Source organism: Balaenoptera acutorostrata, chromosome 2 (genome assembly GCF_949987535.1).
Source record: "Balaenoptera acutorostrata chromosome 2, mBalAcu1.1, whole genome shotgun sequence".
Classification (NCBI taxonomy): domain Eukaryota; kingdom Metazoa; phylum Chordata; class Mammalia; order Artiodactyla; family Balaenopteridae; genus Balaenoptera; species Balaenoptera acutorostrata.
The window spans coordinates 54,745,366-54,763,044 of NC_080065.1; the positions used below are offsets into that span (position 1 = coordinate 54,745,366).

At 38.2% G+C, this 17,679-nt stretch overlaps 2 protein-coding genes across 3 annotated transcripts in view; one reads left to right on the forward strand and one right to left on the reverse strand.

The window, feature by feature from the left end:
- Positions 1–17,679, reverse strand: part of SREK1IP1 (SREK1 interacting protein 1) — a 59,559-nt gene that overhangs the window by 41,641 nt on the left and 239 nt on the right. For both annotated transcript variants that reach the window (XM_057540314.1, XM_007176034.3), the window contains exon 2: positions 6,612–6,659. In XM_057540314.1, the coding sequence (XP_057396297.1) occupies positions 6,612–6,659 (48 nt within the window). The remainder of the gene's footprint in view (positions 1–6,611; positions 6,660–17,679) is intronic.
- Positions 16,956–17,679, forward strand: part of CWC27 (CWC27 spliceosome associated cyclophilin) — a 248,828-nt gene continuing 248,104 nt past the window's right edge. Inside the window, exons 1-2 of the mRNA XM_057540311.1 lie at positions 16,956–17,111; positions 17,219–17,415. The gene's annotated coding sequence lies outside the window, so the exon portion shown is untranslated. The remainder of the gene's footprint in view (positions 17,112–17,218; positions 17,416–17,679) is intronic.

Consider the following 17,679-nt stretch of genomic DNA (forward strand, 5'->3'; position numbering starts at 1 on the left):
CCCCTGGGTCCCTATGCATACACTACTTTGCATGTGCCCTCCAAGAGTGGAGTCTCTGTTTCCCCCAGTCCTGTCAAAGTCCTGCAATCAAATCCCGCTAGCCTTCAAAGTCTGATTCTCTAGGAATTCCTCCTCCTGTTGCCAGTCCCCTGGTTGGGAAGCCTGACGTGGGGCTCAGAACCTTCACTCCAGTGCATGGACTTCTGTGGAATAAGTGTACTCCAGTTTGTGAGTTACCCACCCAGCAGTTATGGGATTTGATTTTATTGTGATTGCGCCCCTCCTACCATCTCACTGTGGTTTCTCCTTTGTCTTTGGATGTGAGGTATCTTGTTTGGTGAGTTCCAGTGTCTTCCTGTCGATGATTGTTCAGCAGTTAGCTGTGATTCCGGTGCTCTTGCAAGAGGGAGAGAGCACACGTCCTTCTGCTCCGCCATCTAGAACCAATCTCCTACCACAATTTTTTTAAATGGGGAAAAAGCACCATGGCACAGTATGAAGTCTTACTAATAACCAGATTTCAATTTTCAGTTTTCCTATTTAATAACAGAGTAATCCTCTTGAGCCTGTTTTCTGATTTGTCACAATAATTATTTGTAACAATAATAATCAATAATAATGATTTTGGGCAAAGCATTGATGTAAAACTTGCATTAACTAATTTAATCTTTACAACAAGTCTATGGAACTAAGTAATATAATTATCTCATTTTACAGACACAAAACTGAAGCACAGAGTGGTTAAGTAACTTGCCTAAAGTCACACAGCTAGTAACTGCCAGCTAAGGTTTGCACCTACACACAGACCAATGGTTTTGAATGTTCATAAAAATAGAGACTATGAAACCTACTTCACAGCGTTGTTTTAGGAATGAAATGCAATGAATCATATCTTTAAACTGCTTAGTACAGACCCTAGCACCAAGTAGATATTCAATACACAGTACCAGGTTCTTACCAGTTATTGTACCAATAAAAGCAAAGGCATATTCTCACTCAAGGAGTGGCTATGTGGGCAACTCTAAGTGTCCAGTAACAATAAAACCTACAGTTTCATTTAGACTGTTCAGATAAAAATGTGTCAATGCATTAAAAAAACTCTTGTTTTATAATTAGGGTACCCATGCACTTCTTTCTTGGCCTACAGAGTGTACAGACTAGGCTAACAAGTACTAATTTTTACCAGGCTTCGTCTCTACCTAAGGTCCTGAGTTTTGAGATGATGAAAGCTACATTATAAACTTCTGAATTCTTAAACCCAGTTAATTCCCCAAACTTCACATCCCTATCATTTTGGTTCCCACCCAAAAGTGCAGGTCTCTGTATTCATATTACTTCCCTGAAGTCTCATCCACACATTGCTCTTTCTGTTCCTCTGACTTAACTAATCATCACCCCCTTCTGTTCCCATCTTTTTATGACAGCTTCTGAAACCTGCAATCCCTGGTAAACAAACTGTGCTACCTGTTCACAGAATGCTCCCTCTACTGCTTTTTTTAAGGGATACTTGGCTCTTTCCTGCAGACGCTTCTTTACAGCTTACCTCTGTATTATTAGCATCCTCCAGGCTCCTCAACACTGCTTCCACATAGCAGTCCCCTATGCTCCCCTTCAGCCCTCTGCTGCTGTGTAACAGCCCCATCCACCAAAATTGTTGGAGCCTGGCTCACACTCTAGCTCTTTACCTTAAGCCCTTCCATAGCCTGGACGGACAGCCTATGGCTTTGGATGGCTTTTCTCAGCTCCTTGACATTCTAGATGCCATGGCCACACAAGGTTCCTTGTCATCACCTGGAACTGTATCATGTCTGAAATTTTAAACTCCACTATTATAGTACTTTGACTATAACCTTTTATCCTTCTAGTTTCCTTATTCCCTTATACCCATGCACAGATCTGTTTCTGAATCTCGTTAAGACCTTCAGTCACTTAATCGCTTCATTTTTCTCTTAGTCTATCATTCCTGACCATCTGAACACTCTTTTATAAGCCTCATTGACTCTTTCATATTCCTGTTTTACTGTACCTCACTGTAAAACAACTAGTCTGGGTCAAAGCTATCCTTTCTTTGAGTCATGCCTACCCCTGAGCAGCCAAACAATGCTTGAACACAATCACACATTCATGGACATGAGAACAAACACAAACTTTTTCATTTTTTGTTTGTCTTTGGTCAACTTCCTCTCCTATTTCCCTTAATGACTTTTCCAAACTAATGCCTGACTTAAATCATTCTTCGACCATTCCCTGGCCCACTCAGTGCCTCCTCCCAAAACAGATGATCCTGCCTCCTAATTTACAAAGAAAATTAAGATTAACAGGCAGCATCTCCTTCTACTTTGTCTCTGCACCTGAAAACCACCATATTTTTCTCACCTAGTTTTCTCCAGACTTAAGAGGTATCCTTGTCATACCTCGTAAGAGAAAATTCCATAATCTTCTCCTGTCTCCAATATCTACAAGATCTCTTCTAATATCCTCTTGGTCTATATACACATCTTATACTTCAAATATAAAACCCTCCATTTATCCCATATGCCCTTCTAGGAATTATTCAATATGATATGCATGTTTGTGTCCCCCAAAATTCATATGTTGAAATTCTAACCCCCATAGGTGATGGTATTAGTAGGTGGGGCCTTTGGAAGGTGATTAGGTTCTGAGGGTGGTATCCTCATGAATGGGATTAGTGCCTTCTAAAAGAGACTCCAGAGAGGTCCCTAGCCTCTTCCGCCAACTGGGGATACAACAAAAATCTGTGACTTGGAAAAGGGCTTTCACCCGACCATGCTGGCATCCAGAACTCGGACTTTCAGCTTCTAGAACTGTGAGCAATACATTTCTGTTGTTTATAAGCTACCCAGCCTGTGTTATTTTGTTATAGCAGCCCATATGGACCTTAAGACAGTACCCTACTTTTCTCGTGTAAATTGCTTTCTTTCTTTTTTTTTTTAAATTTTATTTATTTATTTATTTTTGGCTGCGTTGGGTCCTCGTTGCTGCGCACGGGCTTCTCTAGTTACGTGAGTGGGGGCTACTCTTTGTTGCAGTGTGTGGGCTTCTCGTTGCGGTGGCTTCTCTTGTGGAGCACAGGCTTCAGTAGTTGTGGCAAGTGGGCTCTAGAGCACAAGCTCAGTAGCTGTGGCGCACTGGCTTAGTTGCTCTGCGGCATGTGGGATCTTCCCGGACCAGGGCTCGAACCTGTGTCCCCTGCATTGGCAGGCAGATTCTTAACCACTGCGCCACCAGGGAAGTCCCTCATGTAAATTTCTTGAAAAATGGAAATAACATAGGCCCTATCCCTCACCATTCAGGCCTGAATCTACATAGTTTGTTTCATGACCTACAACTCTACTTAAACTGATCTTGCTAAGGTCAGCAAAGCATTCTACCTGGCAAATCCAGTGAACATTTTTCAATCTGTTTCTCACAAATCTTATCTACTACACCTGACATTTCTCCTCAACCTTGAAAACCTTTACTCCTTCGGCTTATATGATGCTGCCTAGTCCTGCTTCTCCTGGCATTGTACCTTCTTGATCGCTTTTTCCTCAGCTCATGCCTATCTATTTTACTCCATCTGTTGATATTTTACTCCACCAAGAGTCTGTTATTCATTGTTCCAAAATTTGTTTATATAATACCATGTAAGTCAAAAAATATGAATGTGGAAAAAGAAAAAAGAGTAGTTGTTTCCATGAAACAAAGCAGTACTTCTGGAAAGGCTTGATTTAGACGAACTGCTTTAAAAAAGCAGTTTTCAAATTAAGTCTTGGTAAGAAGACTGCAAAGATAGGAGAAAAAAACCTAAAACAGTGAGAAAAGGTATCTTTTTTTCTCAAAGGGGGTGTCATTGGCATTTTGGGCCAGACAATTCTTCATTGTCCAAGACACTGCAGGATGTTTATAGTTCCTGGACCCTACATACTAAATGTCATACTGCTCTTCTCCGGTATGACAGTTGTTATGGGTAACTAAACAAAAAAACCTTCACATATTTCCAGGGAAGCTGTATCACCTCTAGTTGAGAACTAATGATAGAATGATTTTGCACTCAGATTTCTTTACAAGTATCTTAACTGCTTGCTCATCTTTGAAGAAACAAACTACAAAAAGTAGAAAATACATGTCAAATATGATTTGCACTCAAAAGATTGTGTGTAACACCAATTAGCAGACCCATGGCAAAGAAAAGGTCATGACTGTATATTATATCAATAGATTAGCATTTTTAAGTTAAATAAAATGTTTTTATTTCCTATTGCTGTAATCAAATGCTCTGAGAAACTACTGAGTGTACTGTATTGAACCTCATTTTATCATATTTTCTGAGAACTGTCATAATTATCTGAGACATTTATTGCATGGACAAAGGCTTAGCGTCCTTGTAGCTTTTAAATATTCAGAAGTTGCCAACTTCAAAAAAATTCAAATAAAAACTCATTATAGAAATTACCATTTTTCTAATTTTGCTGAGGAAATTCTGCCACGAAAAAGTGAGATCTATGTTAACCTAGCAACACATTCATGTTTAATTTGAAACTTTTAAAAAACAATATAACCATTATTGAAACATACTGACAATAAAATATTTTTCAATCAAGTACTGAAGTTTTAAAAAGTGTACAATCTAAACCACTCTTTTCACAATAATAGAGAGAAAATACTCTTTCGTACCTCACTGACAAATATTCAAATTCTTAGGCATTAAAAACATTTTGAAGGGTTTTGTTGACCTTTGTCTTACCTCTACAAGCAACACAAAGATTCTGGCCTCCAAATAACAGATAATTTTTAAAATGTAGTTTCTATTAGAAAGAGGTGTACACTGAGAAGACTTTCATCTCTAGCAGCTGTACGATGTAAATTTAACCCAGAAGGGAAATATTACTAAAATTTTCCATAGGAGACAAATTAGAAATTGTTTATAATTTAATCACCAAAATCAAAAGAAAGATTTGAATAATATAGCAGAAGGCACTAAACTTGGACAGACAGTCAAAACTATTTGCTTACTTGGCTTCTCTAAATAAATTATAATTACTACAGATGCTTCCATTATTGTCTAATATAAAATAGCAATGAGGAAACTAGATCAACAAGAATTCTATTTCCAAAAAAATGATTTTAATTGCTTTCCTACAAGTTAAAAGGAGTCCAAGTAGATGAACTGGTATTAGTAGACAGACCGGGAAATCCATTCTAGATTTTGAAGTGAATACAGCATCGATATATATAGTACTTTAAGTCTTTTTTTTAACGTAAAAATTCAAACAATCTTTATTATTAAGTGCATCACACATAGAGAAGAGTATATACAATGAATATTTACAGTTGAAAGAGAATTAATAAAGTAAATAGCTGCATACCCATCTCTCAGGTTAGGTAACAGATTGTTACCGGAACCCTAATTAATCTTCTGTGTGCCCTCCCCCCACAAACCACTTGCTGTCCCCCACTTCCCCCAGATAACCACTAGCCTCACTTATGTATGTCTTCTTTGCTTTTCTTTGTGGTTTTACTCCTTATGTATGTACTCCTAATCTTAAGTCTTGAATAAAGAAATGAAGTTAGCAAGGATTGAAAAAACATGAACAAAGCATAAATAAATATAAGCAAATTAAAAAAACGGAAAAGACATCATTGCCCTCATTTCTTGCATGCAAGCACATTCTTCAGGAGTTTTTATTTATATGAAGGATATGTATACTTATATGTCCACTTTTGCTAGTTGAGCAAGCTTCAACTGAGCCAGGTTTCAGCCTTTGCTTGAAGGCATGTGACTTGGTGTTCTCCTAGCATGCTTTTATTCTTAGCCCTTCTACTGGAGATTCATGCCCCAAGTGCTCTCTTATTACATGATTTGAAAAAAAAAAGTTTTTTTTCCATACAAGAACATCTTTATTTCGTTACAAAATAACTCTGCTGTGAATGGGAGTATTAACAACAATCCAGGCTCATTTGCATGTCCTCCAAACAACTTAGAAAACAGTGTAATGCTACTGTTAGAGCTGTTATTAAGGCTTTAGGAATTGTTACATTTACCTAGGGAAATGATACTTGTTTATACTACATAAGTACAAATTTAGACTACATAATTGCTCATGCTGAAGTTTACTTTTCCACTCCATTTCATTAATCATAATGGAGGTTGACTGTTTAAATCAAGGTTTCACCAGTGAGCAGAAATTCTGGGACCAATTTCACCCTTATAAAGAGTTAATTCAATAAACAGGAAAACCTTTCATAAATAGTTTTCATTGCTTTCACCTCTTTGCCTAGTATCTACAAGGATAAGGAATAAAAGAATAAGTATCTATGTACTTTTTTGGGGAATATACTTTCATCAGACTCCTAAATCTACTACTCCACTTGTACTTCACGACATTTTTGCTAGTCATCAGATATATAGCCACCTGTCACTGGGTCCAGAGCAGGGAAGAAAAGTGAGTATTCGGTGCTGACAGAGGAATTTCTGAATTATCTGCAAACCTGAGCTAAATAACAGGGCTAAAGGACTATGCTCAGGGCCCTGAAATCAGGATGCTAAATCATATTGCCCAAAGAGGCAATGATTCACTGCACAAAATGCAATTTTTTAATGTACTTACGATAGCCACATTTTTTACAGCCTGCTCGGACACTGTCCTTGTTGCAACCTGAAATACAGTTGGATAACATTTTAGGAGACATATAGATAAGTAATAAGAACAAACATTTCATCACATGGAAAAGCTGAGAAAACCACTTGTTATGGAATTTATTTCTCAAAAAAAAATAATCTCTGACCTAGTTTAGAATACTACTCAATTACTATAATTATTAGAAATCAGTGGAAAAGCTAATTTATTCAAATTATTTCCATGACAAATACTTAAAGAAGATATTTTTCTCTAATTCAACAGAAATGCTGTACTATAGTCAAGAGCTTCAACATTCTAGGAATTCTATAACACTGCAGAAGAAATTCCGGGGTATTTTGGCCTGTCTCTCAAACGTAAAATAATTAACTGACTAGACATATACGTAAACATGCAGGTTAACAAATATTTTTCTGCTTACTCTTAGAAGAAAAAGAATTCTAACTTTCTTAAAGGAATTGGTGAAATTCCAGAAACATACTTTAATTGCTAGGTATTGTAAGAAACATCTCAATTCAGCACTCATATTTTGAAAAGAGAAAAAAACTAGTCACGTATTCGGTGTGATCAATGTTTAGAAGTATTTACAGTATCTCTGTATAAATAGTGGTATATGCAGGTAATGTTGAAGATACAAATAACAGAGGAAATAAAACTGATTTTTTATTGTGATAACATACATATAACATAAAAATTTACCATCTTAACCATTTCAAAGTGCACAATTCAATGGTATTAACTACATTCACAATGTTATACAACCATCACCGCTATCTGTTATTTCCAAAACTTCATCACTATCATCCCAAACAGTCACTGTGACCATTAAACAATAACTGTCCATTCCCCTTTCCCTCGAGCTCCTGGTAATCTCTATTCTATTTTCTGTTTCTATGCATTTGCCTGTTCTAGGGATCTCATATAAGTGGAATCATACAATATTTATCCTTTTGTGCCTGGCTTATTTTACCTAGCATAAAGTTTTCAAGGTTCATCCATACTGTAGCACACACCAGAATGGCATTCCTTTTTATGACTGAATAATATTCCATTGTATGTATATGTAGTTGAAACCAATTTTAACCTCCAATAAGGGCTTCCATTAACCAATCAGAGGGCCAGTACAGTATTACTCTATTTCTTAATGAAGGGCATCTAACTCCTAAGTCCTTCAAATGGAGATATCTCAGTTTAATAATAAAGTACATATAGTGCAAATGTAATACATTTAATTTTAAAAGAAAGATCATTTTCAAACCATTTCTTTAATGGTATAAAGTCAAATATTAGTCATTTCCCCCTAAAATATACATTGTTGAGTTGTTCTAGTAAAAATACAGTCCGTTCTGCTATGATGCTTTTTTAAAAAACATAAATTTGTTCCAATGCCTCTGATATAAGAGGGAACAATTTGAGGGCAAAGTGTCCATGAAATACACTAGGTGAATACAGAAACCTGCACCCAGTTGCTCTGAGCCTCAAAACACACACGGACACATCTCAAATGTTTCTAGCAACTTCAGTTCACCACGTGTGCTGTGAGCAGCACCCACCCACATCTGGTGCTATAACTTCCCATCTGATTTTGTATTACTACCTTCCTACCACTACTTCAGAACAACTCATAAGCTACAATTCTTCTGAATTCCTCTTCCACAGCAAACTTCAGGTCTTTTAAAAGGTATAGTGTCCTGTTTATTGCAGTATTTATGTATCTTTTAACCAATTAACATATGCAGATAAGTTCCTATGATTTTTTAATGTATCGCTGATGAAGTTTTTGAGTGTTGTGCCCCAACCTCTTTTTTTGTTGTTATTTTATTTATTTTATTTTTTAAATTTACTTATTTATTTTTGGCTGTGTTGGGTCTTCGTTTCTGTGCGAGGGCTTTCTCTAGTTGTGGCAAGCGGGGGCCACTCTTCATCGCGGTGCACGGGCCTCTCACTAATGCGGCCTCTCTTGTTGCGGAGCACAGGCTCCAGACGCGCAGGCTCAGTAGTTGTGGCTCACGGGCCTAGTTGCTCGGCGGCATGTGGGATCTTCCCAGACCAGGGCTCGAACCCTTGTCGCCTGCATTAGCAGGCAGATTCTCAACCACTGCGCCACCAGGGAAGCCACCAACCTCATTTGTTTTTCCATAAACCTTGTGGGTTTTGTTGCAGAGTATAGAAACACATAAGCTGCACTGTAGCAGAACTGTGGTATAAAACTGGATTAATAATAAAATCAGGCTCTTTCGTTATGAAATAACTGCACATTGAAAAAGATGCTCAGAGAATCCGGGTCAATGTTAAGTCTGTTCCCACAGAAACCACAGACACTGAATAATACTGAACAAGACTGTGCTAAATGCACCATTACCTCTCCTACAACGAACTCAAAATGTTGCAGTGGACAGATTCGAAATGATCTCATCTCAGCATGTATTAGAAATTAACTCATCTTTGACTAAAGACATCGATAAAAATTATCATTCAAGTATCTCCTATTTTTAGAATGAACAAAATATGAAACTTTTTCAGAGCAGATCATCTTCTTTAACAAGGTTGTAATTTTTACATGAAAGAGAAGTATAACAAGAACTCTAAATAATTTCATATCAGTTATTTCCTCACCAGCCTTTGGCTAAATTAAGATTTCAAGCTTCATTTGTCTATCATTTTCACAACTGTCTGGCCAACTAAATACTTTTACCTGGAACTTTGAATCCGATGCAACAGACACAGTAAATCTGAGACAAGTGACACAATGAAATAGGGACAGTTAGTTCATTCTGCTGTCAGGATCCAGTTTCTAGTGGTAGTAATGCCACTGGCAGCAGCAGCCCTAACCAGGTCTAGGCCTGTGCAGGATCTTGGCTACGGGTTCCCTTGCTCTTGTTTGTTTTCTGAGCCTCTATTATCCAGCCTTTTCTTAGAGTCTGTGAGCTTCCTGGTATCTTTCCTTTTCTGCTTAAGTTAACTAGTCAGTTTCTGTTGTCTGGAACAAGAACTCTGCTGATACAATGGTACTTGAGATCCATGTCAAACTGAATAGCAAGACTATAAGGGAGGCCCTGACTCTGACAAGTTATCCATTTCCCCATCTTAGGTTCCCATGCTGTTCTTTGTTCCACTCCTCTTCAAAGTTTGCTAGAATAATAGACCCTGCCTCCCTCGAAATGTTCCTACAATCCAAAAGCCATTAAATAATCATGACCTATAATTCAAAAGCCATCAAATAAAAACTTATAAATTTGGCTACATGTCAGTAATATATTTCCCCCCAGCTCCCACCTATGCCTCTGAGGGTGGCAGGGCAGCAACATACCAAAGAGATGTGCTGCAAAATTCCAGAGGCATCTCGGTGAGTGAGACATGGAACAGGTGACCTTCTGGAATGGAGGATTCTGGGCCAGTCATGGAGAACCGGAAGCTACAGCAGAGATGATGGAACTCAAGGAAACATCCTTGCTTTGGTGAATGGAGACTTCTTCAGTGGACACTTGGTACCAGCTCTGAGAGCCCTTACCCCTGCCTATTTCCTGCCATGAGGTGGGTCAGATGCATGTACTCTCTATCACAGCAGAAGGACAGTGCTAATGTGTCATTCTTGTGAGCATCCCAATAAAGAACACATATGCTCATAAAAAAAAAAATTTGGCTACATAACAAAATCTGAATGGCAAAGACCACCAAAAGCAAACTCAAAAGACACATGAAAACTTGGGAAAAAACATTTGCAACTGATAGCACCAACAAAGGGCAATTATCCCTACTCTATAAAACCCACCAAAGAATTAAGAAAAAGATCAATAACCAATAGGAAAAAAATGGGCAAAGGAACTGAACAGAAAGTTCACAGAAAAGGAAACAGAAACAACTCTGAAACGTACAGAAAGATGCTCAGCCTTATTCATAATAAATGAAATGTACATTAAAATCTAAACTGGGGGGGGGGGGATTTCCCTGGTGGCACAGTGGTTGAGAATCTGCCTGCCAATGCAGGGGACACAGGTTCGAGCCCTGGTCTGGGAAGATCCCACATGCCGCGGAGCAACTAGGCCCGTGAGCCACAGCTACTGAGCCTGTGCGTCTGGAGCCTGTGCTCCACAACAAGAGAGGCCGCGATAGTGAGAGGCCCGTGCACCGCGATGAAGAGTGGCCCCCGCTCGCCGCAACTAGAGAAAACCCTCGCACAGAAATGAAGACCCAACACAGCCAAAAATAAATAAATAAATAATAATTTAAAAAAAATCTAAACTGGGATTCCATTTTCACTTATCAGAACAGCAAAAACTGAAAAGGTTGAAGAGGGTGTGGGGGGACATAAACACATGTATCGCTCGTAGGAGTAAAAATGGGTACCATCTCCATGGAAAGTAAGCTGACAAAATCTATCAGAACTACCAGTGTACACACTCCTTTGATACAGCACTTCCACATCTGGGAATTAATCCTCTCAATTTACTTGCACAAATGCATACAGGCTTATGTGCAAAGTTATTCACTGCAGCATTGTTTGTAATAGTAAAAAAGTAGAAATAATTTAGTCACCAATTTTGGTATAAAAGAATAAGGATGTTCTTTACTTAATAATATGCAATGATCTCTAAGATATAAAGAGAAAAAAAGCCAACTGTAGAACAGTGTTTACAGAACGTTGCCATTTGTATAAAAGGAAATTATATATATATATATATATATCCCTACACGTTATATATAATATAGATTATATATATAATATATTCCTACACACTTACATATAATATAGATTATATTAATAGATAGAGATATGTAAAGAAAAGAATATCTGCAAGGATATATACATTGGTTACCTGAAGAAAGGAGTCCTGGGTCCAGGGGGAGAAAGGGTGAGAGACACGTCACTACAGACCTTTTGTATATCTCTAAAATTTGAAACGTGAATGAATTGCCTTCTCAAAAACCAAACCCAGAAACCTCCCTTAGCCCCAACACTAAGAAGAGGTGCTGTCATGCAAGCATTCTTTGACAAAAGGCAATGACTGCACTTGTAAATTCTTCAGAGAAGCTACATTGCAGATTTTCAATAAAATTTTATTAACTGACAATTTTAGGAACAAATTGTAGAGGTCTTTATTTATTGTATTTGTTATATGTTAACAAAGCCTTACTCTGATCTAGAATTCTGTTGAACTTGAGTGGCAGGGGTCCTTCCTCTCCCAGTAACTTAAAGGGCTAGAGAATGTCAGTTTCTCTAGATTTCGGACCATGCTACATTTTGTATACAACTTGGTGCCTAGCACGGTGTAGAGTTGCTAGGAGGTCCTCAACAAATCTTTGTTGCTTTGAGGTTATAAATTTAAGAAAATACTTCAGCAGTTGGGAATCAGTAACTTCCATTGCTCCCAATTGCCAGCTATGAAACTAGTGTCTGCAGTGTCACTGGTCCACCTGAGGCATGACAGGCACTAAAAGAAAAGGAATAAAAGGACAAAAGAAATGAAAATAATGACTGCTGGGAAGGGGGAAATGACAGAAGCACAGGGAACTTTCTGGGATGATGGAAATATTCAAAATCTTTATTATATATATGATTCTTCAAGCTGTACATTTGTGATTGTGTATTTTATTTTGACATATATGAATTATACTTTAGTAGTTAGCATAAAATGAAAAAAACGTAATAGTAGGGCAAAGAAGGAAGCGAAAAGAGAAACGTTAGAAAAGATGAAAAAGCAGGGACAAAATAAAAGGAATGAGAAAACGTGAGACAAAGGGATGGAGTGTTCCTGACAGTAGCCTCAGGCTGTTCAGTGGCCCCCAAAGGTATGGCAAGCCATCATACTGGCCTCAATTTATTCTCTTGAAATTTCACATCACCTGTTTCCAAAGTCAACAATTTTGTCACTGGGAACTTTAACAGTGATGCTTGGAACTTAATATTATATTTCTCTCGTGCTGTATATTTTAGATTTTAGGGAAGCCTGTAAAAGCTTTCTTTATAATTAAAATATTTTCTATAATCATTTAAATTTAAAAGTAAACAGCTTAAGTAACTAAGTTTTCTTTGTAGTAAGTGATTAGCAATTGTAATCACCTCTGTCCATTCTTTTCATTTTTAATTTGATTAGATTCAAATTAGATTCCTTTTCTGTTTTGTAAAACTTTAAATTTTACATTTGGTTACTCAATAATAATTTTAGTTATAATTTGGTGACCCTTAAAGATAACTTAAATTTCTTCTGCTTTTAAAATTCAAATCGTGGCCAGATTTTATACCATAGAGGTGCTATATAATATGTATATAGCATATGTACTCTGCTGAAGTTGAATGCAGAGTAAAATGCCATGTATTTAAACTTTTCCACTGCTTTATTTATAGATATAATCCTTTCTTTGGGATCCCCAAAGATTGTACTGAAGGAAAAACAGAAAGAACAGCAGAAATAAAAAATTCTCTGCATGTTAAAAAAATAGGTTAAATGAGTTCACTCATGTAAATACTTTAAAAGAGCAGATGTCCCCACCTTCAGTTAAAAATGCCTTCATAATCATTTGACCCTCAAAAGAAGAGATAAAAGTAAATCAAAGAATTGCTTATTTTAAACTACTGGCATGAAAGAGCTAACATTTAAGTAAATGTATTAAATGCTTCCACTTGCTTGCCTCACAAAATACAAATAACCTGTGAAGAAAAAAGGCTATAGATATTACCAGTTTAAGATAAGAAGAGACATGGAGAAGTTTAATTCACTATCTAATGAAACAGAATCAAGACTGCTGTCTAGTTTACTAGTTTACTAGTTTACTTTAGTAACAGATTCTGCTCCGCAGCAATTCTAGTGATCATCCCTCTAAATATTATTTACCTATAATGGGCATAACTCTGAAATAGATGTGAGAGAACTTGAATAAAGTTCCTATACTAGAGGAAACTTACAATATACTAGGTTATCTAGGCTAATGCATCCACAGCTGTAAGGCATGCTAGACTGTGCCAGTTTAAAGACATATAGCTCCATTAGTCAGCAGGAAGAACTGGCTGGCATAACTTTCCATTGAGAGATCAGGAAAGCTTCCCGCAGTTAGACATGGACAATAGAGCTGGGACAGTGATAACAAAAGCATGTAGGTAGAAAAGCACAGAGGTTCTGAGAATAGTTGGCCAGGTCAGAAGACTGCAGAATGCATGAGAGCAGTGGTGGGAGGAAAGGGCAGCAAGAGTGATTCGGCTGTGCTTAGGCAGTGTGTACTTCATTCTTGCAGAGATGGGGAGCTTTGGCATTATAACAGTTTAGAAGTGAAAGAAAGCTTAGTCATCAGCTCCTTCACCATAGAGACAAGGAAACTGAGCCTCTGAAAGGTTAAGGTGCTTGAAAAGAAATAGAAAATTCACAGATATGGGTCAAGAATTAAGTTCCTGTCTCCCAGGAATGACAGGATCAGGTATATGATTTAGGAAAAGTATTTCAGGAGAAACATGCTGCATAGACTAGAGAAAAAAGAAATTGTGTATAGTATAGTTTAGGAGTGAAAAGAATTTGGATGTAGCGTAATTTAGAATCGTTCTATTACTAAGTTGCAATAGTAACCTGTTAAGAATCTGACACACTTTCATAGCCGAATGTAATGTTAATTTGGCTATAGGAAATTCACTATCTTGGCTATACAGATTTCACTGAAGGAGGGAGGGGGAGAGAGAGAGAGAGAGAGAGACAAAGTTTTCCTGCCAACCACATCAATAACATACATTGCCACTTGTGTCAGGTAACTCTTCACTGGGAATGGTTAATTATCAACATGAATGTCAGAACTAATTTCAACAACTGTGAATGGTAAAAACAGTTTTAAAAGAAAGTAAACTTCACTGAGTTTCAGTGTGTTTAAATGTCATTTCTTTAATAACAACTACAAGTCTATGATTTCTCTAAGTAACAGAGTATACATTTCACTGTGTTACCTACACAATGGTTACACACACTGCTATGGAAAAACAGCTAAAGTAGGTGACCATAAAATAGATGAGGCTGATTATCATTTGTTGAAAGGAACCTCAGTACTTTGTAGTCATACCTTGTAATAATCACTAGCAGGACCACCCAAAAAATGCCATGCTGGATCCATATGAGCATTATACCTAAAAATAAAAGAGCATTCTTGTCCTTCTTGATGATTATCTCCAAAGATTTCTGATGGAGCCCTATTTTCCTGTAATACACTGTCTGGATCAATCATCCAAGAAATTACCTTAACATTTTCCGTATTTTCTAATGGCACTTGCATTGTACTTTTACAGTGCTGTCATGCCTATTATTTCAATTTTTTCTGGGTTTAAATAGTTCATCTATGTCTTACCATCTAGCTTAATGGCACAATTTAAGATTATTACACTTTGAAGCATTATTTTGAATTGAAAGAAGGTTAACATATCTATAACACTAGTCTAAGTTTAAGGGAATTTCAATAAGGACTTAAAAAATCACTTTTGTCTTCTTTCTTAAGCAGCACATGACATTTTCATTACTAGACTTAAGTTTTATGAGGACACAGATCGTGACATACCTATACCACGTAGATGCTCAAAATGCTTGCTCAAATAATGAAACCAACAGTGACAGCAAGTCAACTCTGGATGCAGCTGTGTGTGGCCAAAGTCATCAGGGCTGACTTGGCCTATCAGGATGCCTAGGCAATCTACTGTGCAGACAGGACTTTCTCTGCAGGCCCCTTACATGTTGATATTCTCCGGGCTCCAGCCACAGACCTTCCCTTCACACTCTATGCACTCCACCTGAGCAAAGGCTTCCATTCCCATGGCCTATTACATGTGTGGATGACACCAAATTGTTCTTTGATTCTGGCTTCCTTCCTAAGCTACAAATTTTCTCTTAGTGTCTATTAGATATTTCCATTCCTATCTCTTACTATTAGATATTTCCATTCCTATCTCTTACTATTAGATATTTCCATTCCTTGAGTACACCTCAACACAAGCCCCAACTGAAATCATCATCATCCCCCCTAAATACTGTTCCTTCTCAGGTTTTGCCTGTATTAGTAAATAGCCCCACCCAACTGCCTAACAGTGAAACCCAGGTATACCTCATTTCCAATCTTACTCACCTACAGTGAATATATCACTGATTCCCAGTGATTCTACCACCAGAAATATATCTCCAATCTGCTTCTCTCCTTTTCTAATGAGACCATCCCTGAGGCATCATCACAGCTTACCAGAGTTACTCCTAACTGGTGACTGTCTGCAAACTAGCTCTCCTTCAATCTACTGTGCAGCCAGAATGCTCTCTCCATAATGTGAATATGTTTAAAAATCCTTAAATATCTTACTATGGTCCTTAGGAAAACATCCAAACTCCTTGTCATGGCTTAAAACATCCTGTAAGCACTGGAAATTGCCTTGTAAATTATACCAAAACACAGCAAAATGGATAAGCACGTGGGGTCTAGAGGAGCCAGAGTGACCCGTCACTTCCTAGCTATCTCAGTCAAGGTACTTGATTTCTCTGTCCCTCAGTATCCTCATCTGTAGAATGGAAATAGCAACACCGAACTCACAGTGTGGGTGCGAATGTTAAATGAGATAAAATACAACGCTTGACACAGTGTCTGACACATCTGACACATAGTAAATGCTTAGTAAATATTAGCTACTGTTACCTCTCTAGTTAATTTCTCACTTCTCTTCCATTTGTATTCTGAGTTCCATCCATAGTGCACATCTCTCACTTCGTCTTCTCACACATTTCTTCTTCCTTTACATATCCAGTCCCTCTGGCTACAACTCCCCCTCCCACAATTCTTCAGGTCTCATTCTAAATGCCACATCCTCTGGAAAGTCCTTCTGGCCCCTCCAGTCTCCTGTTAGGTGCCCTTACTATGTGCTCCTCAAGGGTTTGTATTTTCCCTGCCTTACACTTGTCAGACTTTCTGGTACTTTCTTTTCACTGCTACATTGTAAGTTCTGTGTGAAGGGCAACTGTATTCCCAGTGCCTAGCATGCAGTACGCCTTTAATAAAAAGTTATGTGTATCGAGCCACAACTACTGAGCCTGCGCGTCTGGAGCCTGTGCTCCACAAGAGAGGCCGCGATAGTGAGAGACCCGCGCACCGCGATGAAGAGGGGCCCCCACTTGCCGCAACTAGAGAAAGCCCTCGCACAGAAACGAAGACCCAACACAGCCAAAAATAAATAAATAAATAAATAAATAATTTTTTTAAAAAATCTCTTTAAAAAAAAAAAAAGTTATGTGTATGAATGAGTGTCTTTCCTCTCCTACAATGCCCCGCCCCCCCCGTGCTCCTCCTAAAACTGCAGTAGGTAGAACAGCACTACCTTCCCATAACAGCTATCTGTAACATCCAGTTCAGTAAAGGCTGCCACAGAACAAACGTGGTCAAATAATACTGGGAAACAAAGTTGCTTCTGAACCATAGCAATTCTCAGCATCTTTTTTATACTATAGGCATTGTGAATCTCCAAGTTGTGTGAGTGTGGGGTCGGGGGGAGTGGTGTATATTTCTCCAAATATCTCTTGTCAACCAGTGCTGGAAGGAACCATACGCAGAAGTCAACAAATCTCCTTCTTTTACAGATTCAGAAACTGCGGCCCAGAAGGGCAAAGCGACCGGTCCAAGGCCACACAGCAACTACATACAACAAGGAAGAGAGAGAAGTAGAACCCCAGACGCCCATTTCGGCCCTTCCAGTACAAACAATGCCTCTGGTTACTTGGGTTCGCAGGTGTTGCCACCTCAAATTTTATTTTCAATTTTATTTTCAAAACTAAAGGTAAGTTTTCCTCGGCCAACAGCCTCCTAGGCCTACAGTTACTAGTCTGTCTGCAACACCCCTCCCCCACCCTATATATACTTTCCCTGTGGTCCATCCGGTGCTCTGGGAGCTTGGCTGGAGTAGGGGAGATAGTTTCTTTCCTTCTCTCTTTCCTTCAGAGTTTATTTTTGAACTGTAAACTTTTCCCTGTAAACCAAGCGAACCTGTTAATTTTAACGCCTTAGCCTTTGAGCTCTACTCCTTACCCCAGCGCACTCCACC